General features: G+C 52.0%; 1 protein-coding gene across 1 annotated transcript; it reads right to left on the bottom strand.

The window, feature by feature from the left end:
• Positions 1–11,127: 11,127 nt before the first annotated feature.
• LOC148050358 (olfactory receptor 14A16-like) lies at positions 11,128–12,087 on the bottom strand. Its single transcript, XM_087742876.1, has one exon. It carries the CDS (start codon positions 12,085–12,087, stop codon positions 11,128–11,130), a length of 960 nt encoding a protein of 319 aa, XP_087599002.1.
• Positions 12,088–16,820: the final 4,733 nt, after the last annotated feature.

Genomic DNA, 16,820 nt, shown 5'->3' with positions numbered 1-16,820 from the left:
TGTGCTGCACAGCTCTTTCTGTTAACCTTTTTTATTCTAGCAGAATGTTATCTTCTCACTGTCATGGCCTATGACCGCTACGTGGCCATCTGCAAACCCCTGCACTACAGGACCCTCCTGGGCAGCAGAGCTTGTGTCCACATGGCAGCAGCTGCCTGGGGCAGTGCGTTTCTCAATGCTCTCTTGAACACTTGCAATACATTTTCACTACCCCTCTGCCAAGGCAATGTTCTGGACCAGTTCTGTAGTAAAGATAAGGGCTGGCGACCGGAAGATCACGTGCTGTACGGAAAGAGTTAAGGGTCGACCCTCCCTTGTCTCCGCCCCTTATAACATGACACACCTACTGCTGGGGGTATAAAGCCCGGGTCGGCTGGAGATCTAGTGGGATAACCTTGATGTGTAGTGTTTGCTACACAGTGGTGACCCCGACGTGATCAGGCAACAGCGATGGAGCTCGCGGAACTCATAAAGGTACTAAAGTCGGTAATGACAAGGGTGCTCAAGCGGGGGTTTGCGGCAAGGCGGTGCCGACCTGCTGCACGTGGTGTGCTGATGGGGCAGGAATCTCCTGGGAACGAAAAGCCAACAAGTTTAGTTTCGGAGGGGACCCAGGCTGGCTGGGAAGGAGTGGCCTGTGGGACACAGACGGAACCGTTGTTACTGGGGGCTGAGCCAACGGAGGAAGGGGAGGTGCAGGGAGACTATGGTGCAGCGGGAACAAAGGAGTCGGGAAAGGTGTTCCCGATATAAGTGGGGAGTTTAGGGCGGCCGCCCACGGAACCTTCGGCACCTCCTGCACCGGTGGATCTACCACTTCCTCAATACCCCTGGGGCGAGTTGCAACAATGGGTGGAAAGGGAGCTGACTGATAGGTTGCTGGATTGGGTCCTGGGGGCTGATGTGGGATCCCAGCAGTATCGTGAACTACGTGAAGGAAGATGGCGGGAAGGAGAAAAAGAAGGCAAAACACCTGAGGACGCCCCATTGTATCCCAGTGATCGACGAGTGCTGGACACACAGAGAGCGGAGTGCAGGACATCGAGGGGGGGTGGTAGGGCTCCCCCGGCACTGTCAGTGATACCTGAGCCACCAGAGGGAACCCCTATCCCTAGGGCAATGGGAAATCAAACTGGTATTCCCTCACAGTGGAGGGAGCCTGTACACGATTACCCCATGAGCTCTGATAGCAGTGAGGGCGAAGGGGGCGACGAGGGATCCTCGATTGTTGCTCATCCGCCCCCGCTTCCGAGACGGACTAACGAGGTTTCAAGGGAACTCGAGGCATTGATCAGCCGATTGAGAGGGGTGGTGGCAAATGCAGAAAGTCTTATGCCAGGGGGAATGCCAAAAGAGAGGGCAAACGGGATGCATTGGCAGATGATTGCAAAAAATTGTGTCTTGGAAGGAGTGCGATTCCAGGCCCCTCCGATTCAAGCATTTCCTATCCGAGCAGCCCCAGGTGGAGGATATGAGTGGCAACCGTTAGATGCAAAGTTGGTGAAAGAATTGGTCACAACGGTGAAAAGTCATGGATTAAATTCCCCAGAAACCCAAGTCCTACTAGACTGTGTTTTTGCAATGCCACTTGCACCTTTTGATATTATTCAGTTGATGCGGGCCGTATTGACCCCCTCGATGATGGTATTGTTTAGGGAGGAGTGGAGGAATCGGTGCACCCAAGTTGTTATCGAGGCGCAACAGGCCAACCATCCCATGGCAGGAGTGACTTTAGAGCAGCTGATGGGTGAAGGGCAGTTCGCAACTCCTCAGGCACAGGCTCAGCGAATGCGGGGGCGCGATTTTGCTGCATCTTCGAAAGCTGCCCAGGAAGCAATATGCATCATCGCAGCTCTTGATAAAAGGGAGCCTCCATGGGTCCAAATACGGCAATCGTTAAGTGAGCCCTTCACAAAGTTTTTAGACCGGCTGCAAGCGGCGCTCCAGGTTGCTCGACTTCCTGAGCAGGCTAAGGAGGCAATATTGCTTGACTGTGCACGTACGCAAGCAAACCCACAAACTGCAGTGTTGCTAAGACAGTTACCCATAGGGACCACGCTTTCACAGATGATTCGTTATGTGCTGGAACAGGAACAGGCGCAAAGTATGCAACCGGTAGTGGCCGCAGTCCATGCGGCCTGCCGCGGCGCACGACTTATGTGCCATAAGTGTGGGGGGCAAGGACACATGGCACGACAATGCCCTTCAAAAATAAACACCCCCGGAACAGGGGAAGGAGAGAGAGACCTACGATGCTGGCGCTGTGGGCGACTAGGCCACAGAGCTCGACAGTGCAAATCGGGGAGTCAGCAAAGGAGACCAGGCTGGGGAAACGAGAAGAGGGGATGGCTGAGGGCTGTGCCATCCCCACCTGCCCCAGTGATCAGCTCAACAGGCCCGACGACAGCAGCGCAATGTATGGCACAGGGAGTCTCTCCTTCCCCGGGACCAGCACAGTCGCCTGCGGTCCCAATGATGCAATATCCAACTCAGCTGCCTTGGGGAGATGGGAGCACGCAATAGAGGAGGCTGGGGATAGAGCCTCGCCGTATGTGGCACTCACCCTAAACATGACCACACGACCAGAAGTAGATATTATAGTTACCCCATGGCTCCCAGAGTTGGGGGGAACACCACGCCTCGTGTTAAGAGCCCTTTTAGATACAGGAGCGGATGTTACAGTAATCCCATCACATCTATGGCCAGATGATTGGCCACTGGAACCGAGAGGTTCGCTGCAAGGCGTGGGAGGCATGCAGACCTCGCATCAAAGCAGGAACCCAATGCAAATTATGTTGAAGGATCCGGAATCTGGACAAGCTAGGGTAGCATGGTGTAACCCTGTCATTGCTGAGTTACCCATTGTCATCTTGGGACGATGTTGCTTGCAGAAGATGAATATAGTGCTGCGTACAAATTTATCATAATGGCCACTGCCTGTGTCCGCCCATTAAAACTCACCTGGTTGACAGATAAACCAGTGTGAGTAGAGCAGTGGCCATTGACAGAGGAAAAGAGGGCGGCTGTTCGACAATTGGTACAACGAGAACTTGACGCAGGACACATCGAACCCTCTACAAGTCCCTGGAACACCCCCATTTTCATGATAAAGAAAAAATTGGGAGCGTGGCGACTGCTACATGATCTACGCGCAGTTAATGCATGTATACAAGACATGGGTCCGCTACAAGCGGGCCTCCCTTCTCCGGCCATGATTCCACCTGACTATCAAATAGTGGTTATAGATATTAGAGATTGCTTTTTTAGTGTTCCCTTGCATGAAGAAGATAGAGTACGCTTTGCCTTTACTGTTCCTGAGCCTAACAATCAACACCCATGCGCCAGATATCAATGGAAGGTGTTACCCCAGGGCATGAAAAACTCACCAGTCTTGTGTCAAATTGCTGTAGCTGCTGCGATACGCCCTATTCGAGAAAATTTCCCTACGGTCATCATTTTCCATTACATGGATGACGTGTTATTGGCGTCCAACCAAGAGGAGTTACTGGAAAAGGCACGCGTGCAGCTGATAGTCAGTTTGGAGCGACATGGATTACACATTGAGCCTCGGAAAACACAGGTAGGGCGTGCAGTAAAGTATTTAGGTACTCAACTGAGGCCACGAAGCGTGACAGCGCAATCATTTGAAATTCGGACTACAGTGACAACACTCCATGAGGCACAAAAATTAATTGGACAACTATTGTGGCTTAGAAACTTTATTCCAATATCTGAGGCAGAAATGACTACCTTATATCAACTCCTGAAAGGAGGAGATTCCCCTAGCTCCAAGGACTCTTTCAAGAAACCATCAGGAGATTCTTAGGACAATTATGGAGCGAGCCCAGCATTGGGGTCTCGCTCGATTTACACCTGAACAACCGGTCACTGCCCTGATTTACATGACCGATACCGCTGGCCATGGTTTACTAATTCAAAATAATGGTGAAAAAGGCTGGCCTTTTGCTTGGTTGTATCAAGGCAAACCAAAGACGGCTTTAATTTCTTGGCCAACATTATTATCCCAGCTTATTCTCCGCTGTCGGAGGCAAACTCAACACTTAACAGGGAAGGACCCGGAGGTCATCGCATTGCCCTGTTCTTTGGCACAGTGGGAGTTGGTACTTCCACAAGTGGGGCTCCTGCAAGCGGCGATAGCTGAATTTACGGGTCGTATTGAAGGTCTAAGACCACACCCCTGTGGGGAGATAATCCAGGTACTCCATTTTTTGCCAGCTAGTGCCATAGTTGAACAACCCACCGGAGGCCGCACAGTTTTTACCGACGCGTCATCGATTACTGGGAAAGCTGTCGTTACATGGCAGGAGGATGGTCAGTGGACCCACATTAGTTATCAAGATCAAGGGCAATCCGTGCAGTATCTTGAGGCCAAAGCGGTATGGATGGCTCTCACTCAATGGCCCGAAGAGGCCTTGGATCTAATCACAGACTCTTGCTATGTATATAAGTTACTGAAGAAGTGCCGATGGGCACTTGGGGCAACGTCAGAGATTGCCGGAATGTTGCTCACCGCACTGCAAATGAGAACCGCTCCTGTCTGTCCTATCCATGTTAATAGTCATAGTTCCATACCGAGTTTTCTTTCTGCTGGGAATGAAGTAGCGGACAGCTTAGCAAAGAGCATACTGGCGGTTGAAGAAACTTCTAACCTAAGGCGAGCTTTCCGCCTGCATGAGCTCCTCCACTGTGGAGCTCGCGGTTTAGCTAGGCTCGCTGGCATTACGTTGCAAGATGCTCGCTCTGTGATTGCTGCTTGTCCTGTGTGTTCCAAAGGTCCCCTCTGGGAGGCAGGGGTAAACCCTCGAGGGTTGCAGCCCAACCAAATATGGCAGTCTGATGTTACGATTTATGAACCCTTTAATCCACCTAAGTATCTGCATGTCACAGTTGATACCTGCAGTGGAGTTATTTTAGCCACTATGCATGCTAAACAAAATGCTCTCGCAGTTATTTTACATTGGCAGGACTGTATGGCGCAACTTGGCATCCCACAAAAAATTAAAACAGATAATGGAGCGGCATATGTCAGCAAGAAGACAAAGGACTTCTGCGCACGCTGGGATATTCAGTTGAGTCATGGCATTCCCTATAACAGTACGGGCCAAAGCATTGTAGAACGCGCGCATCGCACATTAAAAGAGTTACTTAGGGAGGGGGAAAAGATAAGCCCAGGAACAGGGGTTCCCCCTCCCCTTGACCCTCCCTTATTTCGGGCACAGCGTCTGTTGACGACGGCACTAATTACCTTAAATCATACCATTCGAGGGAACACCTATAAAACCCAGACTGCAACCCAGGCACATTTCCGGCTCGATGAGAACGAAGGGCCTTACCCTTTGGTTCAAGTACGGGACCTGCAAACCCGTGAATGGGGGGGCCCTTATTCCCTCCGTTGCTTGGGACGTGGGTATGCGTGTGTGCAAACCGAGAAAGGGACGCTAGAATGGGTACCCAGTCGAAATATTCGACCATATAGACATTAATCAATCTATTGAGTCTTATCTTGACAGGTTACCATTTCCCTATGCATCCTGATGGTGTGGGGGAGTAATGAGGGAGCCGCGACGAACTACTGGCTGGACTGGGCAAAATCTATGAACGTAACGGATGCGTGTCTGTATAAGTCTTACCATATATCGATTATTTTACACGCAGCTTCCCCAGCAAGATCCAGAATTACTGGAGCTAAGGGAGGGGGAAATGTAGTAAAGATAAGGGCTGGCGACCGGAAGATCACGTGCTGTACGGAAAGAGTTAAGGGTTGACCCTCCCTTGTCTCTGCCCCTTATAACATGACACACCTACTGCTGGGGGTATAAAGCCCGGGTCGGCTGGAGATCTAGTGGGATAACCTTGATGTGTAGTGTTTGCTACATAGTTCTTCTGTGAAATCCCCCAGATCCTCAAGCTCTCCTGCTCAGATGCCTACCTCAGGGAAGTGGGGCTAATTGTGGTTACTGTCTGTTTATTTTTTGGGTGTTTTGTTTTCCTTGTGGTATCCTATGTGCAGATCTTCAGGGCCGTGCTGAGGATCCCCTCTGAGCAGGGACGGCACAGAGCCTTTTCCATGTGCCTCCCTCACCTGGCCGTGGTCTCCCTGTATGTCAGCAGTGGCATGGTTGCCTACCTGAAGCACCCCTCCATCTCTTCCCCAGTTTTAAATCTGGTGGTATCACTTCTGTACTCGGTGGTGCCTCCAGCAGTGAACCCCCTCATCTACAGCCTGAGGAACCAGGAGCTCAAGGGTTCCCTGAAGAAACTTATGACTGGATGTTTTTAAGCAGCAATGAACTGCCCAGCTTCTTCTGCAAATCACATTGCACTCATAATGTAACTCATTATAGGCTGAGAATTTCTTTGGTAGTTTGTTTTTAGCTTTTCTTAGTTGTAATAATCCTGTCCACAAACAAAGTGTCCTTCTTCATCATGCTTCTGTTTCAATATCCACCAGGTTTTTGTGATCCATGGACTGTGTACATGAGGAGCCATGCTCTCTGTCTGTTTAAACAAAATAAAGGACCGTGCAGTGACTTTTTTGTCCACGATCCTTCCCCTGAAACCTTTGTAAAGCTGCAGGTGGAGTACCTTGGTGCAGAGGTGGAGAGGAAAAACAGCCCTGGCACAGCAGCACTGCCAGGGAGCACCAGTTCTTGGTCTTTCCCAAGCTGCTCTCTTTCCACTTCCACACTCTCCTTCTCAGCCCTTGTGTTGCTGCACGGTCGGAGTGCTCTGGCAGCTTGGTCACAGTCCGGTGGTGCGGCAGTCCTGTGACCGCAGGCAGGGACAGGCAATGGGCATCTCTGTGACAGAGCTGGCCTCCATAATAGCATTTCTGATTAGCTATTAGGAAAAATTTCTTCACGGAGAGAATGGTTAGGCATTGGAACAGACTGCCCAGGGAAGCGGTAAATCCCAGTCCTTGGAAGTATTCAGAAAACCTGTGGATATGGATATGGTGCTTAAGGACATGGCTTAGAGGTGGACCAGGCAGTGAGGTTAAGAGGTTGGACTCGATGATCTCAGAGGTCCTTTCCAACCTGAATGATTCTATGATTCTATGAAAAAGGATCTTCTGAGGGCAGTGCCTGAAGGCTTAGGTCTTCTTTCAAAGTGGCTCTAGAGAACATGCCCAGAGAAGTGCCCAGGAGAGGAAAACCCTTGTGAACAGCTCAAGTGTGTGAGTGTGCAGCTTTGGGGCACACAGCAGTGTCATGGACGCTCATGGGAGACTTCAGTCCTTGGCACCCAAGAACGTCTCCTCGCACAGCCAGGCCTCCTGGGAGAGACGTGAAGGACCAGCAGAGCAGGGTCTGGTTTGTTTCCCTTAGACATAAACCGTTGTCCAAGTCTGAGACTAAGATTGGACCTAGCCGCACCTAGGCTCCATCAGGAGTTTAGAAAGGAAGGGGGTCTACTCTCAACCTTGTGACTCATTGGGATGGTCTTCCTTACTCTTTGCATCTCTGGTTTCTCTGTGAATCAGTTTAACTCGAGTTTATTCAGTTTCCCTTTGAATGATTCTTCCATGCAGTAATTAATGGAGTGGACCTTGCCATCACACTTTTTTAAGTCGCACTTTTCTATATTTTATCCTGAGTCTAATTCAAGCATTTCAGAAATGTGATGATGGCGAAATGAAAGAGCATCCTCCGAGTACTCCGGCGCCATTACACGCTCCAAGAAAGAGCGATAACCTTTCCTCCCCCTTAGGGATGAATTGCAAAACATGAGGCCAAAAACCAAGTAATGCCAGGAGAGCAACTGGGCCTCCTGTCTGGCAAGTGGAATCCTATCAATGGATAAATAATAATAATGGGCCACATATTTTGATTCCAGTTGGTCCTCGATGACGACTGGTGAAATTTCTAATAGATACAGGAGCACAAATTTCAATATTAGCACAACCGGATGCTGAGATGCTGCGTGTACAACCTGGATGGCAAAGAGATAAAATTACTGGAGTGAACGGAGCAAGTCCTATTTGCCAAACTGTGAAAGTGAATTTATGGCTCCCAGGCGAGAAGCGCATGCTACCTACTCACTTTGCAACCAAAGATCACAATGAAAATATTTTGGGTTTCGATGTTTTGAATGGCCGAACCTGGCGCCTGCGGGATGGCAGAGTGCGGTCCTTCAGTTCAAATATTAATCCTAACCTTGATAAAAATGGGGAGACTACAGTGCGTGTACTCCATGCTGCCCCTGCACTCCCTGATTCGTAGGTTCCTAATGTACTGCTACACCCGATTGCTGCTGTGGCACAAACCCGGATTTCTGAAGTAATAGCAGACTTCGAAAAATGGCACATTATTTCCAGAACCCACTCCCCATACAATTCACCAGTCTGGCCAGTCCGAAAGCTGGATGGGAGATGGCGTCTGACAATTGATTATCGGTGCCTAAATGCTAACACAGCTCTGCTAACGGCTGCAGTACCTAATACTGCAACTTTAACAGCCACGCTACAAGCAGCTGCACACCCATGGATGGCAGTGCTAGATGTGAAAGATGTTCTTTATGGTCCCCTTGCAGGAGGAAGGTAAAGAAAAATTTGCTTTTACTTGGGAAGGTATGCAATAAACCTTTAACAGAATCCCACAGGGGTATAGACATTCACCCACAATTGCTCATGCTGCACTTGATGAACTGTTACAAACAGTCTCACTCCCTCAAGATGTGAAACTGTGCCGATATATAGATGATATTCTGACTGAAGGAGCTTTCCCTGAAAAAGTGGGGGAAGTGGCAGCAGCAGTGTGGCAAGCACTAGATAAAGCAGAAGTTGACATTCCCCTTGAAAAATGTCAGGGTCCAAGTAGAGAAGTAAAATTTTTAGGTGCTCGGTGGATTGCAGATAGTGCAGCAATTCCATCGAACACCCTAAGTAAAACAGAACAATTGCAGATGCCCCAATCTAGTAAAGAATTACAACAACTTATGGGTATGTTAGCATACTGGAGGAAACATGTACTTGGATTTTCTATCATTGCTCACCCACTGTACTCACTTTTACAAAAGGGAAACTCAATATCCCTTTGTATGATTCTTCCACACGGTGATTAATAGAGTGAATCTCGCCATCAAACTTTCTAAAGTCGCACTTTTACAACATCATATTAAAACCACTTTTGCTGACACCTTGATGGTGATTCCTTATGTGTTCTAAGTTACTCATTCGCGACACATTCGGAGGGACATCGGTAAGCTGGAGGAATGGGTAGAGAGGAACCTCATGAAACTTCAACAAAGGGAAATGCCCAGGCAGGGGAAACACTGTCCACCATGACATGCTGAGGGCCAACCGGCTAGAAATCAGCTTTTCAGAGAAGGACCCTGGTTTTCCAGTGGAAACAAGCTGAACAGGAGCCCTCCATGTGCCCCTACAGCAAAGGCGGCCACCAGGATCCTGGCCTGAGATAGACTGATACATAGGTGGATAGAGAGATAGATAGATTTTTTTTTTCTTCTTTTCTTTCTTTGTCTTTATCTGAAATTTCCCCTCCTGCTTCTTGTCCTTGTTGTCTCTTGTCCCTTCTTTCCCTTCATGGTGCCCACCCAGATCATCACAACTACCCAGACCAAGGACAGTCACAACACCTCCTGTCTAAGCTCAGCCTCACTGGGATCTTTTGGGACCATGCAGGCAGGCTGTGGTGTCCAGCTCCAAGCAGAGACATGGAACTGCAGAAGGACCGTGGTCGTGATTGTGAGCTATTGCTGGGACAGAGCCATGGGACATGGGGGTCAGCAGAGAAGACCTCCAGCAGCTCCCCTTCACACCCAGGCAGGCAGTAATGCAGCTGGTGGTGCTCTTGAGAGAGGACGGTGGCACAGGAGGGGAGGCACCGTGAGCTGCAGCGCAGGGAACCAACACTTGCCGTCTGCCTTGGGGCTCCTGACAGGTGGTGCCAGTGGCTGCAGCCTCCAAGACACCCCTGAGCCCATGAGCAGCAGCGAGTCCTGTCATGGCTGTGGGGAGCTGCTCTGTCTTCAGAGGGGCTGCTGCCAGAGCTGGGGCTGGAAATGTCCACCCCAGACCTCCCACCCTTGTGGTCTCCTGGGTTCCCAGAGTCATCGCAGTGACCGAGGCAACAGCCCTGCCTGGCTACGGGTTGGCAGTCATTTTTATGTCCTAGCAGTGCAGGAGCTTCAAGGAGCATCATGTCTCCTGTTCACATTCCCATCCTTGCACCAGCCCCACTGCCCCCCGTGCAGCCGCACAGCCCAACTGTGCAGGCACCACACAGGGCAAGGTGCATTCAGGGTGGGGAAGCATTTCCCTGGCATGGTCTGCACAACAGACCTCAATACCCCATCTCCCTGCCTCCCTCCTGCTTTGGCAGCCTCCCCAGCACCCAGCCCCTACCCAGGCTCAACTGTGTCCCACACACAGGTTCACAGACAGCTCTGCTCTGGGGTCTGCCAGGCTCTGGGCATGTGTGAGCCTGGGAAGGGCTTGGTGGTCCCCCCGTATGGTTGCATTTCAAATATGAGCCCAAACCTGGACCATGGTGAATGGCCAGGTCTGGAAAGGAGAGGTACAGAAGTCCAGGAGTGGGGGTGCTTTGGGAATGTGTGCCAACGCAGAGGGTAGGGGAGGCTGTCTGATGGACATGTGCTGGCCACAGGGCAGCAGTGACCCGACATGGCTTCTGGGTCATGCTTCCTTCAGTGCAAGCTCTGACACAGGGTCCCAGCCTCCCTCTCCATGCCACTCTTCAGGTGAGACGACAGCACTAAGAGAGTGTGAGGCACCAGTCCTTCTTCAGCCATCTTCCAGGCCTGATGGAGCACCAGGACAGCAAGAACGTCTGGCTCTGCACCTTGAGCCAGTGTCACTGTTACTGCACTCAGGTCCAGACTCCCCTCTTTAAAGACATCATCGACCAGTTCATGTGCGGGACAGCCTTGGGTATGTACCTCAGGTACCATTCGCCAGCTTTGGAACAAAAGCCCAGCCTTCAGGCAGTGGACCAGGGAGATCCGATCTTATTACAGAGATGATACGAGAGAGTCAGCTCTGACAAGATCATGCTAATCATGATCATGATAATTAAAAAAACCCAACACCACAAAGTACAGGCCTGGAACAAGATAGCCTGGGATTCATGTGTGGGGAGTGCTGGGAAGTTTCTCACTATTGAGAAACAGCCATGAAATCACTTTCCTAATGGACTCCTTGAGCTCCTGGTTCCTCAGGCTGTAGATGAGGGGGTTCACTGCTGGAGGCACCACCGAGTACAGGACTGCCACCACTAGATCCAGGGATGGGGAGGAGATGGAGGGGGGCTTCAGGTAGGCAAACATGGCAGTGATGATAAACAGAGAGACCACGGCCAGGTGAGGGAGGCACATGGGAAAGGCTTTGTGCCATCCCTGCTCAGAGAGGATCCTCAGCACAGCCCTGAAGATCTGCACATAGGAGAAAAGAATGAAAACAAAACACCCAAATGCGAAACAGACACTAACCACAATTAGCCCCACTTCCCTGAGGTAGGCATCTGAGCAGGAGAGCTTGAGGATCTGGGGGATTTCACAGAAGAACTGGTCCAGGACATTGCCTTGGCAGAGGGGTAGGGAAAATATAATGGCAGTGTGCAGCACAGCATGGAGAAACCCAGTGCCCCAGGCAGCCGCTGCCATGATGAGACAAGCTCTGCTGCCCAGGAGGGTCCCGTAGTGCAGGGGTTTGCACATGGCAATGTAGAGGTCATAGACCATGATGGTGAGAAGAGAAACCTCTGCCACGATGAAGGCAACAAACAGAAAGACCTGTGCAATGCACCCTGCGTAAGAGATGGCCCTGGTGTCCCACAGGGCATTGGCTATGGATTTGGGGAGAGTGGTGGAGATGGAGCCCAGGTCAAGGAGGGAGAGGTTGAGGAGGAAGAAGTACATGTGGGTGTGGAGGTGGTGGTCACAGGCTATGGCAGTGATGATGAGGCCGTTGCCCAGGAGGGCAGCCAGGTAGATGCCCAGGAAGAGCCAGAAAGTCAGGAGCTGCAGCTCCTGCCTGTGTGCGAAAGCCAGGAGGAGGAACTGGGTGATGGAGCTGCTGCTGGACATCTGCTGCCTCTGGGCATGAGGGACTGCTGAAGAAGGACAAGACAGTGAGAATTTAGGAGAGACTTTTCAAGGAAGAAAACTAAAATTTTCATTTCTCTCACAAACCCCCAGGTGGGCCATGACGAGCAGAGGCCTCTCCCATGGGCTCCCAAAGAGTCGGTCGTGCTCTACAGTGGTGGGTACGGGCCTATGGGGGTGACCAGCTCTGATATTCACAGTTTCCGTCAGATGAAATCCACTCTCATGCATAAGGGTGTTACACCATCTTCTCTCCCAATTCAGATGAACGGGAGTTGCTTACAAGGTTTTCACTTTGTTTATTTTCTTTTAGATACTCCTGTCCTACCTGGGGAGTCTTCCTCAAAGGCAGAAATCCTCAACATAGTTATCGTGAGACCTGAATGGCAGAAGCATTCCCTGACGCTTAGTGCGGGCTGAGGGGAGCTGGTCTGTCTATCAGTCTTGTTCCCAGCTGCCCTGCACTCGCATGAGCTTGAGTTGGAGGATGATCATAGTCATCTGTTCCCCTTAAAAGAAACCACACCCTCCTGAGAGTAGAGGAGTCTGGACTCAAAGCTCAGACTTCTAAACTTCTCCCTCTTTTCCTGAGGGTGGCCTCCACACTCCCCTTCTAGGCAAGGACACACTGGGCATCTTTCAGCTGCCCACACAGAGCTGCTCAACACCATTTCTATAGTCTTAGCACCTCTGGGGCTTCTTTATGGGTAAGACAAAGATATCACAAAGATGCTGAGACAGCTGTGCCTGGTGGCAAGCTCACAGCTGGGCAGGACACTGCAGGCAAATGGTCAAGTGTCCTACAGAGCGGATCTCCTTTGGGGAGAGCCATTCGATTCCCAAGCCCACAGCCCACATTTCCTGGAGCCCCACAGGACAGAAGGGACCTGGGGCATCTCACTCCCATGCAGACCCCTGCCTAGCAAGGCTTGAAAGGTCGTGTTGGAGACTCCCCCAACCCCACCGAGCCCAAGAGTGGGAGCAGGAGCAGCACAGGTGCAAGTGGGAAATGAAGGAGCAGCACTGCAATCCTTCTGCCAAGAGAGGCAAGAAGAGAGACAAAGGCACTTGAGAAAGTCATCACCTTAACCAGCCCTGCACGCAGCCTCCCAGACAGCAATGTGCAAGGCTGTGAGACTCAGCCCCTGTGCTCTGCAGAGGGAAATGGGTGCGTGGCTGGAGAGAGGCACCTCTCCTCTGCTGGAGCTCTGGCTGCAGAGGGGGTGGCTGATGCCTTGTGCCCCACGGCCACGAGGGCAGAGACTTTGCTGGGTCAGAGAGGATGCAAGGCGGCTTGCTTAGAGGAAGGCGTCTGCACTGGAAGGGGTGACAGGGACTTTTCCCAATTCTCCTTCCCATGAAATTGCCATTTTTAGTTTGGTCTTCTGACCTGCCCACCCCTCTGCTTCCTGGACCTTTTCCGCCTGCTTCCCTGCCCCACATTGTTTTCCTCACAGCAAATTCTGAGAGACCCCATCCCACCATTTGTGTGCTCAGTTCTGCCCCACACAAAACTCCTCATGGGAGGGCACTGTCTAGGCACATCTCCCTGTTTGCAGGTGACAAAGAGCCGGTCAGACAAACCGTGATGTTGCCAGCAAAGGTGATGGTGGTGCTGCCTGTAGGCTGAGGGGTAGGGGAAGGCAATTTATGAGGTTCCTGGCAGACCTCTGATCATGCCATGTAATGGGTCAAGAATCCCAGCTGCTTCTCAAAAGTGGCAGCTCCTTTTCCCTTTACACCCCCACAGCATGAAATTGAAGACTAAGGGAAGCACCTTCCTTTCCAGGTAGCCCCTGCCTGCACCTTCCTCTTGAAACATCCCCTTGGAAATGCCCTGGGGGTGATCTGGAGCTGTGAGGAGCTGCTGAGCCATGCAGCACCCTCTTGAGAGCAGAAGGGCCCTGCTCTGCCCTCCCAGGGTCACTCCTTCCACCCACAGCTTCTCCCCACAGAACTGTGGGGAGATGCCCAGGCAGGCTGAGTGCTGACCCTGGCAGGCAGCAGAGTCCTTGTCATGGCACACAACCCCCTGGGGTGCAGGGACCCTGCTTGGAGCCCGGGACACCCCTGCATGCACACCCAGCTTGGCACCCCTGCAGCCATCCCTGGGAGGAGGGAGCCATCATGCCCTGTCCCTCTGATGGTGCAGCAGGCAATCCCTGCTCTGGAGCACGTCCTCCTCCTCCACACCAGAAAAGCCAGGAGAGCCACCCCAACAGGTCCTATCAGCTGTGGCATGTGCCAGATCTAGGAGACACTTCCAGGAACTCATCTGCATTGCCCTGCAGCCTAAGGCTTACCATGTCAAGGGCTGTGAAGATTTCACCCTTAGTGAGCTCTCACTTGTCCTCTCACCCCAGGCTGCCTTTAACCTCTCTCACTCCTCTTGTCTGTCCTCAGTGCCTGCAGGCAGTGCCCTCAGCCCTGCTGCGCTTTGCAGAGGAGCTGCTCCTGGGCAGAGCTGTCTCTCTTGCACGGCTGCCCGCTTGCCAGGAGCTCCCTCCATCCCAGGAGCCCAGCCCAGCTCAGCAGCAGAGGCCCAGCCCAAGGCAGCACTTTCTCTGCCCCTCTGGGCTCCCTCCAGGTGTCCCTGGGGCTCCAGGAGAACCTGCTGTGAAACAGAAGGAAGGAATCACTGATGTTCCATCCCCCGGCTGGGGAGAAACACTTCTTTCCAGCAGTCATTTCTCCTCATAAAGAAAGAGTTGGGCATAAGAATCACCTTTCCTTGTCTCACCATTAGACAGGACACCCAGGCAGGGACAGGGAGGGGGCTCCTTTACCCCTGCTGAGGGAAGGGAGTCAGGTGAGTCAATGGAGGCATCTCATCCTGGGTCTGTGGTCCTGGGCCTGGAAGGGGACTCAGCTCTCACCCATGCCTGCCACAAACCCCCAGGAGGTGGGATTCCTCTTGTCTCAGTTCAGGTGGGCACAAAACAGGCACCTGCTGCCTGGCTGCTGCTTGTCTTAGCTCCCATGGTAATTACTGGAGATGGAGGCCAGCAGTGAGCTGTTCAGACTCAAACACCTGGTGACATCTGAGCTGTCAGAGGTGGTCCAAGATACGTGCAGTTAACTGCAAGCTCTTGTGGAGCAGTTCACAGAGACAGGGCAGTATCTGGAAGCATCGTCTTTGAGCTTAGTGGGGAATTCCTTTGGCCAAGAGCAGATGCCCACATTTAGGACAACTGCACTTTTCCCTACTCCTTAGGTCCAGGGCAGCCTACTGAGGTAGTCAGGGGACCAGATGTAGTTGTTGCCATAGCCATCAGCCATCTTCTGTGTCAGCTGTGTACACTAGAGCGCCATTGACTGTAATGGCAGATGTCTCATGGACATCCCTACATTGCCTAACCTAATTCAGGGCAGCGACTCAATGGCCAAACACAGGCCTGTAGGGCTATGCGAGATGCCAGGGCTCTCCAGCACAACTGCATGCGGCTGGCGGGGACAGCACAGGACCTATGGGAAAGGCACCCGCGTTCAGAGTGGGTGCGAGACAGACACTCCAGATGCATGTGTGATAGAATCAGTTTCTGTTGGCCAGAGACTGAATCCCACCACTGCCATGAGGCAGGGTCTGGCCCACCTCCAGCCAGTCAGTGAAGGGCGGTTCATGAACAGGAAGCACATCACACCGGGATCTCCACTCATTTGCCTACTCCCAAATTCTGCTGGTTCTCCTTAAAGCCATCCTTTATTCACCCACTTGATGAACCAACCAAGGCACTGTCTAAGGATCTTCACAGTGTTCTTGGATCACAGGATGTCCACACCCAAAGACATTTTCAGCAGCATCTGTCCTTCCTTCAGATCAGCTTCAGCTCCACCACAGGCCCTCCAGGGGCTGCAGAGACACCACAAACAGAAAAGCCCGCTTCTGCCAGGACAGCAGAGCCCAGCCCAACTTTTCTCTGGCCTTCGGGAGAGAAGCGTTTCCTTGTTCTGTGCCTTCACCTTGCCATCTGCCATCCCCTCCAGCACACCTCTGGTCTCAAGCACAGCATTTGCACACGTTGGGTCTTGGGCACTTGGTACTGGGTTTGCCTGTGACAAATCTGAGCTTGGCCCCAGTGCTACAGCTGAGGTGCTGCAGCCCAAACGTGCATCAATGCCCTCAGCCTGGGGCACAGACAGGAGGAGCTGGCGTCCCATGTGCCACTGTAGATTTTGGGTATTGATGGAATAAGTGACGAGGTGTGGTGGGACAGCTCACGCTGCTAGTGGTGCCACAATGGTGCATAGGGGCTTTTCAGGAGAGATGGGCCAGGAAGATGAGGATGGAGATGCCCTCCGTCTGCAGGAGCTTATCGTATGTATGGAGCTCCTCTATGGGACGTGCAACAGGTTGGGTGAGCCCTTGCGGGTGAGGGTCAGAGGAGAGGCCTGTTAGTGTGACATCCTGGTGGGAGACAAAGAACCCGGAATCAGGGTATGGAAGTGGAAAAAGACTTATTTAAGCAACCCAAGGAAATCTCCAGATCAGTGACCCCAGGTCTTATTGGGGACTTCAAGGACCCTGGCACTCATTGGAAGGGCAGCACAGCAGGATGCATACTGCCCAGCAGGTGTCTGGGGTCTCTTGGGACAACTTCTTTGCACAGGTGCTAGGCCAACAAAGGCGATGCTCACCTGAATCTGGTCCTTGCAAAAGGAGTGCTGATCAGGGATCTGAAAACCAGTGTCAGCCTTGGCTGTAGTGACCATGAAAT

This window comes from Nipponia nippon, unplaced genomic scaffold (assembly GCF_047370975.1).
Source record: "Nipponia nippon isolate SJK-2023a ecotype South Korea unplaced genomic scaffold, ASM4737097v1 scaffold_89, whole genome shotgun sequence".
NCBI classification, from domain to species: Eukaryota; Metazoa; Chordata; class Aves; order Pelecaniformes; family Threskiornithidae; genus Nipponia; species Nipponia nippon.
Note: the sequence above shows the minus strand (reverse complement) of the source record. Positions and strands in the feature narration are given on the sequence as shown.

Bases quoted from the DNA above. Each gene is read 5' to 3' on its own strand.
- LOC148050358 (XM_087742876.1), bottom strand. From the start codon at position 12,087: ATGTCCAGCAGCAGCTCCATCACCCAGTTCCTCCTCCTGGCTTTCGCA.